Below are 14,973 nucleotides of genomic sequence, written 5' to 3'. Positions count from 1 at the left end.
TTCCTGTCGAGTGTCTTCCGTTTGTAAATTGAGTCCCTTGCTGCTAATCAGAGGTTTCCTGTTGAGTCTGTTGGCTCCCAAGCACTCATGCAACACAGAGGTGATATTTGGAGCTTTTTTTTTTTTGCGTTTTTGTTTGTGTGGCTTCTTTGTTTTTGTGACTGTGACTTGTTCTTTGTTTTATGGGACTGACTTGTGGCTGTGGCTTGTGACTTGGTTTTTGTGACTTGTTTTTGTGACTGTGTGGATCCCAGTTCAGCTACTGACTGATTGATTGCGTGACTGCAGAAATGGATAAAAGCCCCCCATCCAAACAGTGACTATCATCAGTGCACATAAGAATATTTTTTTAATCATCTACAATACTGTCTTGTTTATTTTATAGTACAGTGGTACCTCAGGTTAAGTACTTAATTCGTTCCGGAGGTCCGTTCTTAACCTGAAACTGTTCTTATCCTGAAGCACCACTTTAGCTAATGGGGCCTCCCACTGCCGCCACACCGTCGGAACACGATTTCTGTTCTCATCCTGAAGCTAAGTTCTTAACCTGAGGTACTATTTCTGGGTTAGTGGAGTCTGTAACCTGAAGTGTATGTAACCTGAAGCGCCTGTAACCCGAGGTACCACTGTACAGTACATTGATCATTGCTTTCATTTTATGGATCAATGGTCTCGTTAGACAGTAAAATTCATGTTAAATTGCTGTTTTGGGCTTGCTTTGAGAAGTCTGGACTGGATTAATCCGTTTTGCATTACTTTCTATGGGAAAGCGTGCCTTGGTTTTGGAACGCTTTGGTTTTGGAACAGATTAAGTTTGGGAACCAAGGTACTACTGTGTTGGAGATTGCATGTTGTCATTATGCCTAGGGAATAGGGGTGGAAGGATCTCTCAAATTTGATTCTCTCCATTTCTCATTTTGCCAATGTTAAATTCAGTTGTCCACATTTCTGCAGCAATTTGTGCTCCCACCACCGCTCCCTGGGCTCTGAGCCTTCTTCACTTGGTAGTTCCCCAGCTGGTTCCTTTTGTTTGCATTCCTGTGGTTTTTTACAATTTGTTCCTGCAATTGTCAGAGGTTCTCTGTTGCAAATGACCACAGTCTATTGATATTCAATGAGATCCAGCAGTTACTTGCATTTCCAATTTTTCTCCATGGTACAGATAGGTTGGTCTGACTCAAGGTTGTGGAGATTATTTGCAAACGCAGAAATAAGTTTAAAGTGTTACAACTGCAGGCAATACATATTGTGTCCCTAGAAAACTATCATCATAAAACAGCTTATGAGATGTTGTGAAAGATCTATGTTAATATACCCCTTTGCCAATCCCAGGAAACAATTTTTCGTTCCTTCGTCAGATAAGGTTTCTGCTAATTAGAAAATGCAAAGGGCGCCGGCCTTTGAAAGCTTCTGTCATGCTTGTTAACCTATAAAGTGCCACAATACACTTTTCTTTTTGCTGCCATGGACTAACACATTGAAACCCCACCTGGGCAATCTTCTAAATGACAAATGCAAGTTTGCAACCTAGGAAGATGCCCAATTTTTGCAGCAAAAAAATAATCACAGACTGAATGAAATGAAATGAAATGCAGTATCTTGTTATAATGATGCCACTTATTTACTTGTTTAGGTGATCTAAATACATTTATGGATTCATTTATTAAATGTATACCCTCCAACAAATTATTAGCGTAGGTTGTCAACAAATATCAAAAACACAGTAAAGGGACATGATAAAGTGTCAGGGATTGGGTACTTTTTATCATATGTGGTGGACAAGTTGGGAAGTAAAAGCTTTCTGGGAAATTATATATAATGAGCTGAAAAAAATGTTTAATATAACTTTTGTTTAAAAAAAACCTGGAGGCTTTTTTGTTAGGTATAATAGACGCGGAACTACCCAAATAAAATAAAAGACTGTTTAAGTATGCAACAACCACAGCAAGTATGGTTTTCCCAGTAGTGATGAAGAGAGAGCTGGACCATAAAGAAGGCTGATTGCCGAAGAATTGATGCTTTTGAATTATGGTGCTGGAGGAGACTCTTGAGAGTCCCATGGACTGCAAGAAGACCAAACCTATCCATTCTGAAGGAAATCAGCCCTGAGTGCTCACTGGAAGGACAGATCCTGAAGCTGAGGCTCCAATACTTTGGCCACCTCATGAGAAGAGAAGACTCCCTGGAAAAGACCCTGATGTTGGGAAAGATTGAGGGCACAAGGAGAAGGGGACAACAGAGGACGAGATGGTTGGACAGTGTTGTTGAAGCTACCAACATGAGTTTGACGAAACTGCGGGGGGCAGTGGAAGACTTCGTGCTCTGGTCCATGGAGTCACGAAGAGTCGGACACGACTAAACGACTAAACAACAGCAGCAGCAGCAGCAGCAGCAGCAGCAGCAGCAGCAGCAGCAAGGATGCTCCTAGCCCAGAGATGGAAAGAAGAAGAAGTACCGAGCAGAGAAGAGGGGCAGACCAAGCTGATGAAATATGCAGAAATGGCAAGACTGATGGGAAATATCAGAAACCAGGAAGATCAGGTTTTTCTAAAAGGCTGGAATAATTTTTTAGCACATTTGAGAGACCACTGTAAACAGCTGAAGTCATTGGCAGGAATACAAGGACACTTGTAAAGTAACATGAACTTTGGAAACCATGATTATAGTTTACATTAAAAGATGCAGGAACAAAATATAGAAATGGAACCCATGGAGGGAAGGAAGGAGCATTGCTGTCAACTTTTCCCTATTCTTGCGAGGAATTCTATTCGGAATAAGGGAATTTCCCTTAAAGAAAGGGAAAAGTTGACAGCTATGGGAAGGAGGTCTGAAGGTTCGAAAGAACCTTTTATTATTATTATTATTATTATTATTATTGGAAATGTTATGTCTGTTGTGCATAACTCTTATGTAAAACCAATAATTTTCTTTTATATAATGCAGTGGTACCTTGGTTGAAGAACAGCTTAGTTTATGAACAACTTGGATTAAGAACTCTGCAAGTAGGTGTTTTGGTTTGTGAACTTTGCCTTGGAAGCAGAACATGTTGAGTGTGTTCCATTTGTAAACTGAGTCCCCCGCTGCTATGGGAAAGCATGCCTTGGTTTAAGAACACTTTGGTTTAAGAATGGACTTCTGGAACGGATTAAGTTCGTAAACCAAGGTACCACTGTATAATAAAGTGTCAGGGACTGGCTGGATGAGAAGAGTGGTGGGTTCCAACTGCCCAAAAAAACCCACACCCTGGGTGGACATGGAAGAAGAAGACCTCAGATTGCAGTGGTGGGACATTGGGGAGCAATCTGGGGAAGAAACGAGCTGGGAGGTGCTAGAAGCAGGGCGCTTGCATGATCAGGTGGGGTTGGGCGAAGGAGGCCTTTCTAGGACAGGGTAAGAAGAGGCTGAGAGTCACCATTTGAGCTCAAACTCAGAGAGTAGTCAGAGCTTGCCCTTGCTACCCAACTGATTCCCAGTCCTGCTGGTTCTCCTCCTCCTCTGACACCCTGCTCAGCAGAGGCAGCATTGGGAGGGAACTGCAGGCTTTCCCTGTCCCTGCAGATCTTGCCACCCGAGGCAGTTGCCTCATCTTGCCTCTTGGGTGGGCTGGCACCAAAACAGCTTTGGATGTGGCTATTCAACTGGGGGCGTGGTGGCAATAAGGAAACTCACCCAAAAGAGGAAAAATGTATTGTCTACCAAGACCATATAACACCGGTCCTGAAAGACCTACATTGGCTCCCAGTACGTTTCTGAGCACAATTCAATGTGTTGGTGCCGACCTTTAAAGCCCTAAACAGCCTTGGTGCAGTATACCTGAAGGAGCGTCTCCACCCCTGTCACTCAGCCCATTCACTGAGGTCAAGCTCTGAAGGCGGTTCCCTCACTGTGAGAAGTGAAGTTACAGGGAACCAGGCAGACGGCCTTCTCGGTAGTGGCGCCCGCCCTGTGTAACACCCTTCCATCAGATGTCAAGGAAATAAACAACTATCTGACTTTTAGAAGGCATCTGAAGGCAACCCTGTTTAGGGAAGTTTTAAATGTTTGATGTTTTATTGTGCTTTTAATATTCGGTTGGGAGCCTCCCAGAGTGACTGGGGAAACCCAGCCAGATGGGCATGGTATAAATAAGTAAGTAAATAAATAATCTTTGGTCATTTTTTAAGAATCAAAAAGTAAACTTGGCAGAATTTTTTAGTCCGAGGTGAGATTTCTCTTGGACACCCAAACACTGAGTGCATATAGAACCTCAGAATATTTGCACAGTATCCTACTGAAATTTTCCACCAACCCCTTAGATTTTGACATGGCCACCCTAGCCAGATAGAAATGTGGCAAGTCTGTGGCTGATGGATTTCAGCACCCTCTCTTCTCCCAGTAGACAGCTAGTCACCACGGTGAAGTTTACAAGCGGGGCAACATCCCTCTCCTCTCATCAGACAGATCACCGGAAGAATCTCAGTCCTGAAAGTTAAACATTGCTTATCAAGGCAACAGAATACTTGATCTGAACCGATCCTTGCCTCCCAGCTCTTTCATATGCTTGTGCATGTCACAATATTCACTGGCACTGAGACCAACAGGCTTCTTCTTTCACTGTGTGAGTGAAGCCTGTCTCCTAAAACTTTGCACCTTACCAGTTTCGGGGGATGAGCACAAACCTGAAGAGTATATACGCCTTCCTCCTCCAGGGTGAGATCCTAGGACTGTGTGAAGCCCCATTACCCTAGTCCCCCCCCCCATCAGAAGCTCCAGTTATTTAATCATACAAAGAGCTTGGCTCAGGTCCACAGTTGCTGCCTCTCTAAATTCTGCCCCCCCACTGTCAAGGTTCACCCTGTTCCCCGTTCAGCTTCCCCCTCTCTTAGCAAGTGCAGCGCCTGTTCGCTCAGCAATCAAGGTGGCTGATTCAGAATCGCATCGATCAACACATGATGGGTGAGTGAATGACTGGATGAGGAGGGAGGGGAGGAGCCTCCCCCTCCTTAATTTACCCACCTACCATGGATATAAACCCCTGGCTGAGAGAGAGCTGCTAACAGAGGCATCAGCAAGAAGCAACTTGAAACTTGCAGAAGGGCTGGCTGAATCCTACTTGCACCTGTCTGCATCTACCTTTGCACCTGTTCCTACCTCCTTTTGACAGTGAGTATCTGGGACAGGCAATTGTTGGTTTGGTTGGTGCGGGGGGGGGGGGAAGTCCCTTTGATCTGCTGCTGGGCTTCTTTTAAGGGAAGGAAATAAAGTTGTGGGGACTAGGGAATAAAGCCAAAGCATGACTTAATTTCTAAAAGCCGAGGGCTGCTTGGGGTTCCTGAACACAACAGGATGGCAGGTGTTTTTTGGGCACATGCTCCCCTTCTGCTTGCTGTTTCCTGACATTTTATAGCAGGTGCTTCGAAAGACCGAGCTGCTATGCTGAGCTTCAGGATCAGGGGTCAAAAGGGAAAAAGGCTGTTTCAGGGAACCGGAAATTTCTGCTGGTTGAACATTTGACAGTGGCGTGTTTGTACGCAGTTATGTCCACACTGAGCATCTGACGGTGTTCTGTTTTCCGGGCAGTTTAGGAAAGGCTGATGGCCATGCCAGATCTCAACAAGGTGGCAATGTATTAATGTAAAGCTGGCCTTTCCACAAGGGACTATGGGATGCTTTTGCAGGGCTCACTTGGCAGCACTGGGTTAGTTCAGGCTGCTTAGCAGGCTTTGTGCGTTCTCATCTGTTTCCTTCCAGATGGTGGCCTCTCTGAAGCCCTGGCCTCTTGTGATCGCTGTGACCCTGTGCGTCTTGTTCTGCCTGGGGACCTTAGTGGATGCCTACCCTCCCAAGCCAGAGAGCCCCGGAGAAGATGCTTCCCCAGAAGAGATGGCCAAATACTTCTCAGCTCTCCGGCATTACATCAACTTGGTGACACGGCAGAGGTGAGCAGGATCGTGTGGGTTTGGGTGTGCAGTAGTGGTTTCTTATGTACCAGGGAAATGATCACACACACACACACACACACACACACACACACACCCCGCTGCTTGCCTGAACGTTGGTGGGGAATGGGCATTGGGTGTAGAGGTCCAAAGCAATGGAGGAAAGGCTTTAGCTCCCTGCCAAGTAGAGCACACATTCTTAACATTCCCCAGGTGAAGGCAGCAGAGGGAGTGAGTCAGGGCAAGGCTGCTGTCTGAGACTGTATCCAGCTCACTAGCATCCTTGTGAAGCTGCAAGGAAGCCACAGTGAACCCTTTCGAAAGATGATACCTTTTTTCAACCTTAGACTGTTCCTGTGCCAGGTTTCATTTTCTCTGTGTTGTGAAAGCACGCTAACAGCATACCCTCCAACATTTCTCCAATGAAAATAGGGATGTCCTATTTACTACTACTACTACTACTACTACTACTACTACTACTAATACCCCTCCCATCCAACTGGGTTTGCCCCAGCCACTCTGGGTGGCTTCCAACATACAGTCATACCTCGGGTTGAAGTCGCTTCAGGTTAAGCCTTTTTGGGTTGCACTCCGCGGCAACCCGGAAGTAATGGAGTGTGTTATTTCCAGGTTTTGCCACTTACGCATGCACAGATGCTCAAAATGACATCACACGCATGCACAGAAGTGGCAAATCGCAACCCGCGCATGCGCAGACGCAGGTTGCATTCACTTCAGGATGCAAACGGGGCTCTGGAACGGATCCCGTTCGCATCCAGAGGTACCACTGTATATAAAAACATAATAAAACATTAAACATTAAAAAAAAACCCTTCCCTATACAGGGCTGACTTCCGATGTCTTCTAAAGGTTGCAAAGTTACTTGTCTCCTTGGCTCAAGGGGGGTCACATGACTCCATACCCTCCAACATTTCTCTGATGAAAATAGGGACGTCCTAAGGAAAAGCAAGACATTCTGGGATCAAATCAGAAATCGGGAAGGCTTCTGTAAATCTGGAAAATAGGGACACTTGGAGGGTCTGCAAACAGTTTTTATCTTCTGCTGAGTGAGTGTGTAAGTTAAGAAGGCCCACGAAGCATGTTCTTAATCCTTATTTGCCTACGCAAATAATCACTACTTTGTCGAGTACGTTAACTATGGTCTGTGCACCCACAGAGTGTAGCTTTTCATTTGCAGAGATTGCTGAGCCCTGCAGCTTTTAAAGGCAGCCAATCAAATCAGCAGCCCAGCTGCTTAAAAAAAAAAAAAAAAGCCCATTTCAACACCTCCACCATTAGCACCAACTGCCTGGTACAGCCCATTAACTGTCATCTCCTAGAAACTTAATTGGAAATCCGACCCAGGAGGCGATTAGCAAGCCCTCGCCCCTCTGGGTTGATTCATTTTGTCTCCATGTCCTTCTTGAACTCCTGACCCAGTTCTGAACCCAGGGGAGCTGTGGATCTGACTTCTGCAAACCACGGAACGGCAGCACATATATTCCTGCGGGGGGGGGGGGAAGCACAAGCCTTTTAGAATCCACTGAGAAATGCCCACCTTTGCAAGGAGAGTCACACCCTAAGGGTCAGCTCTTGTAGCCAATCTTCTCTGTTGCTCTTCTCTGACCAGCCTTCTTTGGGGATGTTCAAACACAGGCAAGATTTGCAATGCAGGTTTTGCATTTGAGTTGCGTGCCCAAACCATTGTATTGGGAAGTTTTTAATGTTTGACATTTTGTGATGTCTTTATGTGTGCTGGAAGCTGCCAAGAGTGGCTGGGGAAGCCCAGGCAGATGGGTGGGGTATTATTATTATTATTGGTTGTTTAGGGCTACTTGAAGTTTCTACCCTCTGCTCCGAAATTCCTTGATGATGATGATGATAATAATAATAATAATAATAATAATAATAATAATAATAAATAATTTCTTATTTATACCCTTCCCATCTGGCTGGGATTCCCCAGCCACTCTGGGTGGCTTCCAGCAGAATGTTAAAAACACTATAAAACATCAAACATTAAAAACTTCCCTAAACAAGGCTGCCTTCAGATGTCTTCTAAAAGTCAGATACAGTCATACCGCGAGTTGAATGTGCTTCGGGTTGAGCACGTTCGAGTTGCGCTCCGTGGCAACCCGGAAGTAACAGAGCACGTTACTTCCGGGTTTCGCCGCTCGCGCATGCGCAGACGCTCAAAATGATGTCACACGCATGCGCGGAAGCCAAACGCGATCCGCGCACACGCAGACGAGCTGTCGCGTCTTGCGTTCCATTCGGGATGTGAACAGGGCTCCGGAATGGATCGCATCCCGAGGTACCACTGTAGTTGTTTATTTCCTTCACATCTGATGTGAGGGTGTTACACAGGGCGGGCGCCAGTACTAAGAAGGCCCTCTGCCTGGTTCCCTGTAACCTCACTTCTCTCAGGGAGGGAACCGCCAGAAGGCCCTCAGAGCTGGACCTCAGTGTCTGGGCTGAACGATGGGGGTGGAGATGCTCCTACTGGGCCCAAAGGTGTAGACATGGGTGGCGATGCCCCAGTAGCTCATTCTGTACATGCTTAGAGGCACTCCTTTCTTATCCTTGCTCCATCTGTTGCAAGTTCAACATGGGGCTCCTGCCTTGTAGCTGCTGAAATTAGGTGGTGGGGAGAGGAAGAGTAAAAATCTGGACATTTCTCCAAGGGAACTTCTAAGATGGCACTAACTCAGTCCTTTCTCTCCATCCCACTCTCTACACAAGGTATGGCAAGAGATCCAGTCCAGAGAGCTTGATGTCTGAACTCATTTTTGGAGACAGCAGCAGCAGCAGCAGCAGCAACAGCGACCACAACATGAGATCACGGTGAGTCCTCCTAGCATTGCCCTTTTTAGAGTACCGAAAGCCACTTGTACCTGACATGGGTCCTATTCTTTCTAGAGGAGTGGGTGGTGCTGTGGTCTAAACCACTGAGCCTCTTGGGCGTGCCGATCGTAAGGTCGGTGCTTCGAATCCACACCACGGAGTGAGCTCCCGCTGTTCTGTCCCAGCTCCTGCCAAGCTAGCAGTTCGAAAGCACACCAGTGCAAGTAGATAAATAAGTACCGCTGCGGCGGGAAGGTAAACGGCGTTTCTGTGCGCTCCGGTTTCCGTCACGGTGTTCCATTGCATCAGAAGCAGTTTAGTCATTCTGGCCACATGACCTGGAAAGCTGTCTGTGGACAAATGCTGGCTCCCTCGTCCTGAAAGTGAGATGAGCGCTGCAACCATAGCTGTCAACTTTCAGATTTGAAAATAAGGGATCAGCAGCCTCGAAAATAAGGGTTCAGTAGCCTTACCTGTCCTGGGGACAGTCTATGGGATATCTAACAATCCGGGATAGCAGCGGGAAATGGTGCTGGAATAAGGGAATTTTCCGCAAAAAAAGGGAAGGTTGACAGCTATGGCCACAACCCCATAGTCGCCTTTGACTGGACATAACTGTCCAGGGGTCCTTTACCTTTCATTTTTACCTGTTCTTTCTACCCGCAACAACCTTTAAGGATTGCTAAATAGGAAGGAAAGAACATGCTCTAAATACTCAGATACTTTTCTGTGTGATTACTGTGATGTCTAATCTGTAGAAACAAAGGTGAGTTGAAGACTCAGACTTGCTTGGAAGCCACCTCCATCTCGACCCAGTGCAATGTTTCCCCTCCGCCCCCCCACAACCCCCCCGAAAGATTACTCATCACTAGGAAAGCAGCATTCTGCACTTATCCAAAGGAACCTCCCTGCTACTATTATGTTTATATGCCACCTTCTCCTCAAAGCTGGTGCATGTGGTTCGATTTCATCCTCACAACAACCCTGTGAGGTAGGTTGGGCTGAGAGACAGTGACTGGCCCAAGGCCACCCCTGCGAGCTTTGTGGCTGAGTGGGGATTCGAACCCAGGTCCTGCTCCAGCATTCTGACTGTTACACCACGCTGCCTCTGAAGACAAATGCGGAATAATCCCAGGAATTGTGCACTGCGGATTCAGAGCTGTGCGTGATCCAGTGCAATTATTCCATCCGTTTATCTTTTATGGCCCTTATTTCAGATCTAGCACATCCAAGGGCGACACTGAAAAAAGGTTTATATGAAACATGTACAGTGGTACCTCGGGTTACAGACGCTTCAGGTTACGCGATTTTGGGTTGCGCTTCATGCCGAACTTGGAAGTACCAGAATAGGTTACTTCTGGGTTTTGGTGCTTGCACATGCGTAGAAGTGCTAAATTGCGCTTTGCGCATGCACAGAAGCACCGAATCGTGACCCATGCATGTGCAGATGCGTCTCTGCGGGTTTTGAACGTGCCTCCCGCACCGATCACGTTCGCAGCCCAAGGTTCCACTGTATTTAACAATGCAATATCATTTAAGCCAGGCTTTCCCAAACTTGGGTCTCTAGCTTCTTTGGGGACTGCAGTTCCCATCATCCCTGACCTAGCTGATGCTAGCTAGGCATGATGGGAGTTGTAGTTCGGAAACAGCTGGCGACCCAAGTGTCAGGTGGCAGAGGAACCAACCCCCATGGCAGGTTGCCAGGAATGGATAAGAGAAGGAAAAGTCCTTACCATCTGCTTTTCATTCAATAGTCACAGAGAGAGGCTCTTGGAATAATGGCATTTTCCCAAGTAAATCTTCACCTCCCTTCTCTTCCACTTCCCCATTCATCAACAGCACTCCCCGCCCCCCATGGTCTCCAAGCCCTTTGCTCTCCTACTTTTAAGGCCTGCCGGGTTCTAGGAGGTTGTGGGTCTGGAATGCTTTCTGGTGATATTCCCACACTTGCCTATTCAGAATCAGAAGTAAGTCATAGTTTTGTGGAGTTTACTCCCTGGAAAAGGGGTATTGTCAGGCAACAGAGGAACCAGCCCCCTCGGCAGGTTACCAGGAACTGACAAGACAAGGAAAAGTTCTTACCAGCTGCTTTTATTCAGTATTCACAGAGAGAGGCTCGGGAATGTGGCCTCTCAGAATTATGGTGTTGCTCAGAGTCAAACCCCACTCCCTCTGTCCCTCCCACTTCTCATGAGTCATCACTATGGGTGCTGAAAAGTTGAAAAATTGAAATACATTGCGTGGCAATTCCCGCCCCCTCCCACAGATGGAGAAATAAAAACACAGGCCCTTCTTCTTCTTCCTCCTCTCCCATTATTTCCCAACTATCTCCCTCATCTGCCTCTGAGCTGTGACCTCCCACAAACCCCAGTTGTAATTCTGAATTCTGAGAGCCAGTGTGGTGTAGTGGTTAAGAGCGGTGGACTCGTAATCTGGTGAACCGGGTTCGCGTCTCCGCTCCTCCACATGCAGCTGCTGGGTGACCATGGGCTAGTCACACTTCTCTGAAGTCTCTCAGCCTCACTCACCTCACAGAGTGTTTGTTGTGGGAGAGGAAGGGAAAGGAGAATGTTAGCCGCTTTGATACTCCTTAGAGTAGTGATAAAGCGGGATATCAAATCCAAACTCTTCTTTTTCTTCTTCTGAACTGTCTTCTTCTTCTCTGGAAGGGTCAGACTGGGGAGGCAGTCTCCACCATTCTCCCTCTTCCCAGTCCATAACACCAAGTTTTGGGAAACCCTGGTTTAAACCACGCAGCCTGTGGTGTGCCATTGTTCTGGATGGATTTGGAAGGGTGGGTGGCCTTGTTTTTGGGACAGAAGCAGCGAATCTTGCTCCTTCCCCTGCAGTTGTGTGATTCTGCCTTTGTTTCCTGCAGATTTGATGATTCCTATGGCTGGTGATGACCTTCGCACACCTCGGCCGATGGCCCGTCGGCTGCCACTTTTTAGACGTTCCAATTCTGTGGTGTCGTTTTGCGGTTTATTTTATTTTATTTTAAAGAAAAACAATCAACCCGTGACGAGAGCCGAAACTTTTCTTTGAAGAGACCCTCTCCTCTCCCCCGCTTCGATTTTCTCCACCTCGTACTCGTGAGGCTTGGGGAATCATTTCCCCTCCCCAGACAACACTACAACAAAGCCATGCCTCCGTCTTTCCATAAGCCAGCAGGGGGCGACACAAGAGATCTTTGTGTTTGGGGACAAGGTGGGGGTGGGGGTGGGCTGCCTTTGTGGTAACCTAGGTTGTATTCGTCTGTGTTGACTCACCAGTGCAAGAGCCTGCTATGTCTCCTCTGGGTTGATCTTCATTTTATACACCATTTGTGTGTGCGTGTGTATGTGTGGTTATGGGTGAATGTATGTAAATGTATGCATTTTCAATGAATTTTCTCTGCATCCACAATAAAAAGCAAGTTTAATGGAGAAGCCTCCTGGAGTTTTTTCTTTTTATGCTCTCTCTCTTAGAAATATATTATTTTAATTAAATTTCCCCAATTAATTTCAAATCAAATAATTACATATTTGTTTCACGGATGGTCTTCCCACTCACACTCCCATAGTGTTTTTATCCAAACCCTTTTCTTTCTTTCTTTTTTGAAATCTTTTTTATTTGATTTCCCCCCAGTACAGAGTTATAAGAATCCAAATATATATCCATATACAGAGATTTCTCCGAATCTCAGGACTTCCCCCCCCATCCCCTCCTTGGAGTCCCATTTTAAACATTTAAAACTGTATCTTTTTCCAAACTCTAAGTTTTATATCAATCCATATTGTCCATGGTAATTGTTACACTACAAGTGAAATCAAAGTCCTGCCAAGGTTTCCATCTGCTTTCAGTGGTCTCTTAAATAACTTATAGTTTCCCCCCATTCTTTTGTAAAAATGTTACCCTCTTGCATCCTGAGTTTTCCAGTCGGTTTTGCCATATCGGCATAGTCCATCAGCTTAGTTTGCCATTCCTCTCTGATAGGGACCTTGACTTGTTTCCATCTCTGGGCTAGCAGCATCCGGGCGGCTGTTGTTCCATATATAAAAAGTCTTTTCTGCTCCTTTGGGATGTCTGTACCTATAATTCCTAATAAAAAAGCTTCTGTTTTTTTTTAAAACAAAAGTTAATTTAAACATTTTTTCCCCCTGTTTCATTATATATCATCTCCCAGAAAGCTTTTACCACCTTACAGGTCCACCACATATGACAAAAAGTGCCTTCTTTTTCTTTACATTCCCAGCAGGTATTTGTACTTGTCACTTTTGCCAGCTTAGTTGGGGTCAAATACCACCGGTACAACATTTTCATATAGTTTTCTTTCAAAGTACAACATGCTGTGAATTTCAGGTCTGTTTTCCATAACCTATCCCAACCTGCCATTGAATATTATGTATTCAAACCCTTTTGTACTGCATTACATATCAAATTCTTATCTATTACCAAAATCCATGCAATACAATTTTTTTAAACCATCTCAAGTGAGGTCTTCATTGGATGTTGGATGGAAGAAACTACCCAACTAGTACTCCATATGTGCCAAGGAACTGCAAACTGGGAAACAGGATCCATGGGGTGTTCTGATATGATGACCCATGGAATACTGCAGCAGCATGGCTCATTCAAGTCTTGCTTCTCCACAGCCACTGAACATGGATTTAGATTCCATCATGCATAGGTAAAGGTAAAGGGCCCCCTGACCATTAGGTCCAGTCGTGGCCGACTCTGGGGTTGCGGTGCTCATCTCGCTTTATTGGCTGAGGGAGCCGGCGTACAGCTTCCGGGTCATGTGGCCAGCATGACTAAGCCGCTTCTGGCAAACCAGAGCAGCACATGGAAATGCCGTTTACCTTCCTGCCGGAGCGGTACCTATTTATCTACTTGCACTTTGACATGCTTTCGAACTGCTAGGTTGGCAGGAGCAGGGACCGAGCAACAGGAGCTCACCCCGTCGCGGGGATTCGAACTGCTGACCTTCTGATCAGCAAGTCCTAGGCTCTGTGGTTTAACCCATAGTGCCACCCGCGTCCCTCCATCATGCATACTGAATGCCAATTATGCATGGGCTGTTTTGCGTTATGTGACGTCACCCATCAAACTGGACAAAGAAAATGACTCTGTCAAAAGGGGTACGCTCTCTGAGACATCCTGCAGGCTGGTGTTGTTGTCCATGTGCCAGGAGAAAAATAAAACTTTCCACAAGTCCCAGAGTGGACCTGGGCAAATATTGGACTCCTTGTAGCAACTTTGGCAACTTTGTGGCAGAACAGTTTAAATGTGGACTTAGAAAACAAGTCTTTAATGAATCTAATGCACTTAGGAATAGGGGGCACTAGGATCAAATATGATTTGATGGTGAGTGGTGAGAAATAGCAATAATACTGACGTGGGGATCCAGGGCACAGTCCTTCAATGGCTGCACTCATTTCTCTCTGGTCGGGGATAGAGGGTGGCGCTTGGGGGGCAATTGTCATCGCGCCACTCCTTGGTGTGTGGAGTGCCTCAGGGTGCGATTCTCTCCCCAATGCTTTTCAACAACTTTATGTGCCCCCTCGCCCAGCTTGTCCGGAGTTTTGGGCTGGGTTGCCATCAGTATGCCGATGACACCCAACTCTATCTGTTGATGGATAGCCATCCTGACTCAGCCCCAGACACACTGACCAGATGTTTGGAAGCTGTGGCTGGATGGTTACGTGGGAGCCGGTTGAAGTTAAATCCTTTGAAGACAGAGGTCCTCTGGCTGGGACGGGACGATATAGGATTGAGGGGGCAACTCCCATCTCTTGCGGGGGTGCAATTAGTGCCAGCACCGTCCGTTAAGAGTTTGCGTGTAATCTTCGATACCTCCCTCTCCATGGAGGCGCAGATTGCAGCTATAACAAAGGCGGCATTTTTTCATCTCCGCCAAGCTAAGCAGTTGACTCCTTGCCTCTCTCGCCCTGACCTAGCCACTGTGATCCACGTGACGGTCACCTCCAGACTGGATTATTATAACTCGCTCTACATGGGGCTGCCCTTGAGACTGACCCAGAAACTCCAGCGGGTGCAGAATGCCACGGTGAGACTCCTTATGGGGTCCTCGCTGCAAGATCACATTCACCCGGTGCTATACCAGCTGCACTGGCTCCTGGTGGAGTACAGGATCAGGTTTAAGGTGCTGGTTTTAACCTTTAAAGCCCTATACGGCCTAGGACCCTCGTACCTACGGGACCGCCTCTCC

The 14,973-nt window shown here is 46.5% G+C and overlaps 1 protein-coding gene across 1 annotated transcript; it reads left to right on the top strand.

The window, feature by feature from the left end:
- The first annotated feature begins 5,016 nt into the window (after nt 1-5,016).
- LOC310748136 (goannatyrotoxin-Vere1-like) lies at nt 5,017-12,190 on the top strand. Its single transcript, XM_083583741.1, has 4 exons — nt 5,017-5,142; nt 5,731-5,918; nt 8,661-8,762; nt 11,641-12,190. The coding sequence occupies exons 2-4, from the start codon at nt 5,731-5,733 to the stop codon at nt 11,663-11,665; spliced, it is 315 nt and encodes a 104-aa protein (XP_083439867.1). The 5' UTR covers nt 5,017-5,142; the 3' UTR covers nt 11,666-12,190.
- Nucleotides 12,191-14,973: the final 2,783 nt, after the last annotated feature.

The sequence above is a fragment of the Podarcis filfolensis genome (genome assembly GCF_964270895.1).
Source record: "Podarcis filfolensis genome assembly, chromosome: 13".
Lineage (NCBI taxonomy): Eukaryota > Metazoa > Chordata > Lepidosauria > Squamata > Lacertidae > Podarcis > Podarcis filfolensis.
Note: the sequence above shows the minus strand (reverse complement) of the source record. Positions and strands in the feature narration are given on the sequence as shown.

Bases quoted from the DNA above. Each gene is read 5' to 3' on its own strand.
- LOC310748136 (XM_083583741.1), top strand. From the start codon at position 5,731: ATGGTGGCCTCTCTGAAGCCCTGGCCTCTTGTGATCGCTGTGACCCTG. The intron at 5,919-8,660 runs GTGAGCAGGATC...TCTCTACACAAG, and splicing joins AACTTGGTGACACGGCAGAG to GTATGGCAAGAGATCCAGTC. The intron at 8,763-11,640 runs GTGAGTCCTCCT...TGTTTCCTGCAG, and splicing joins GACCACAACATGAGATCACG to ATTTGATGATTCCTATGGCT.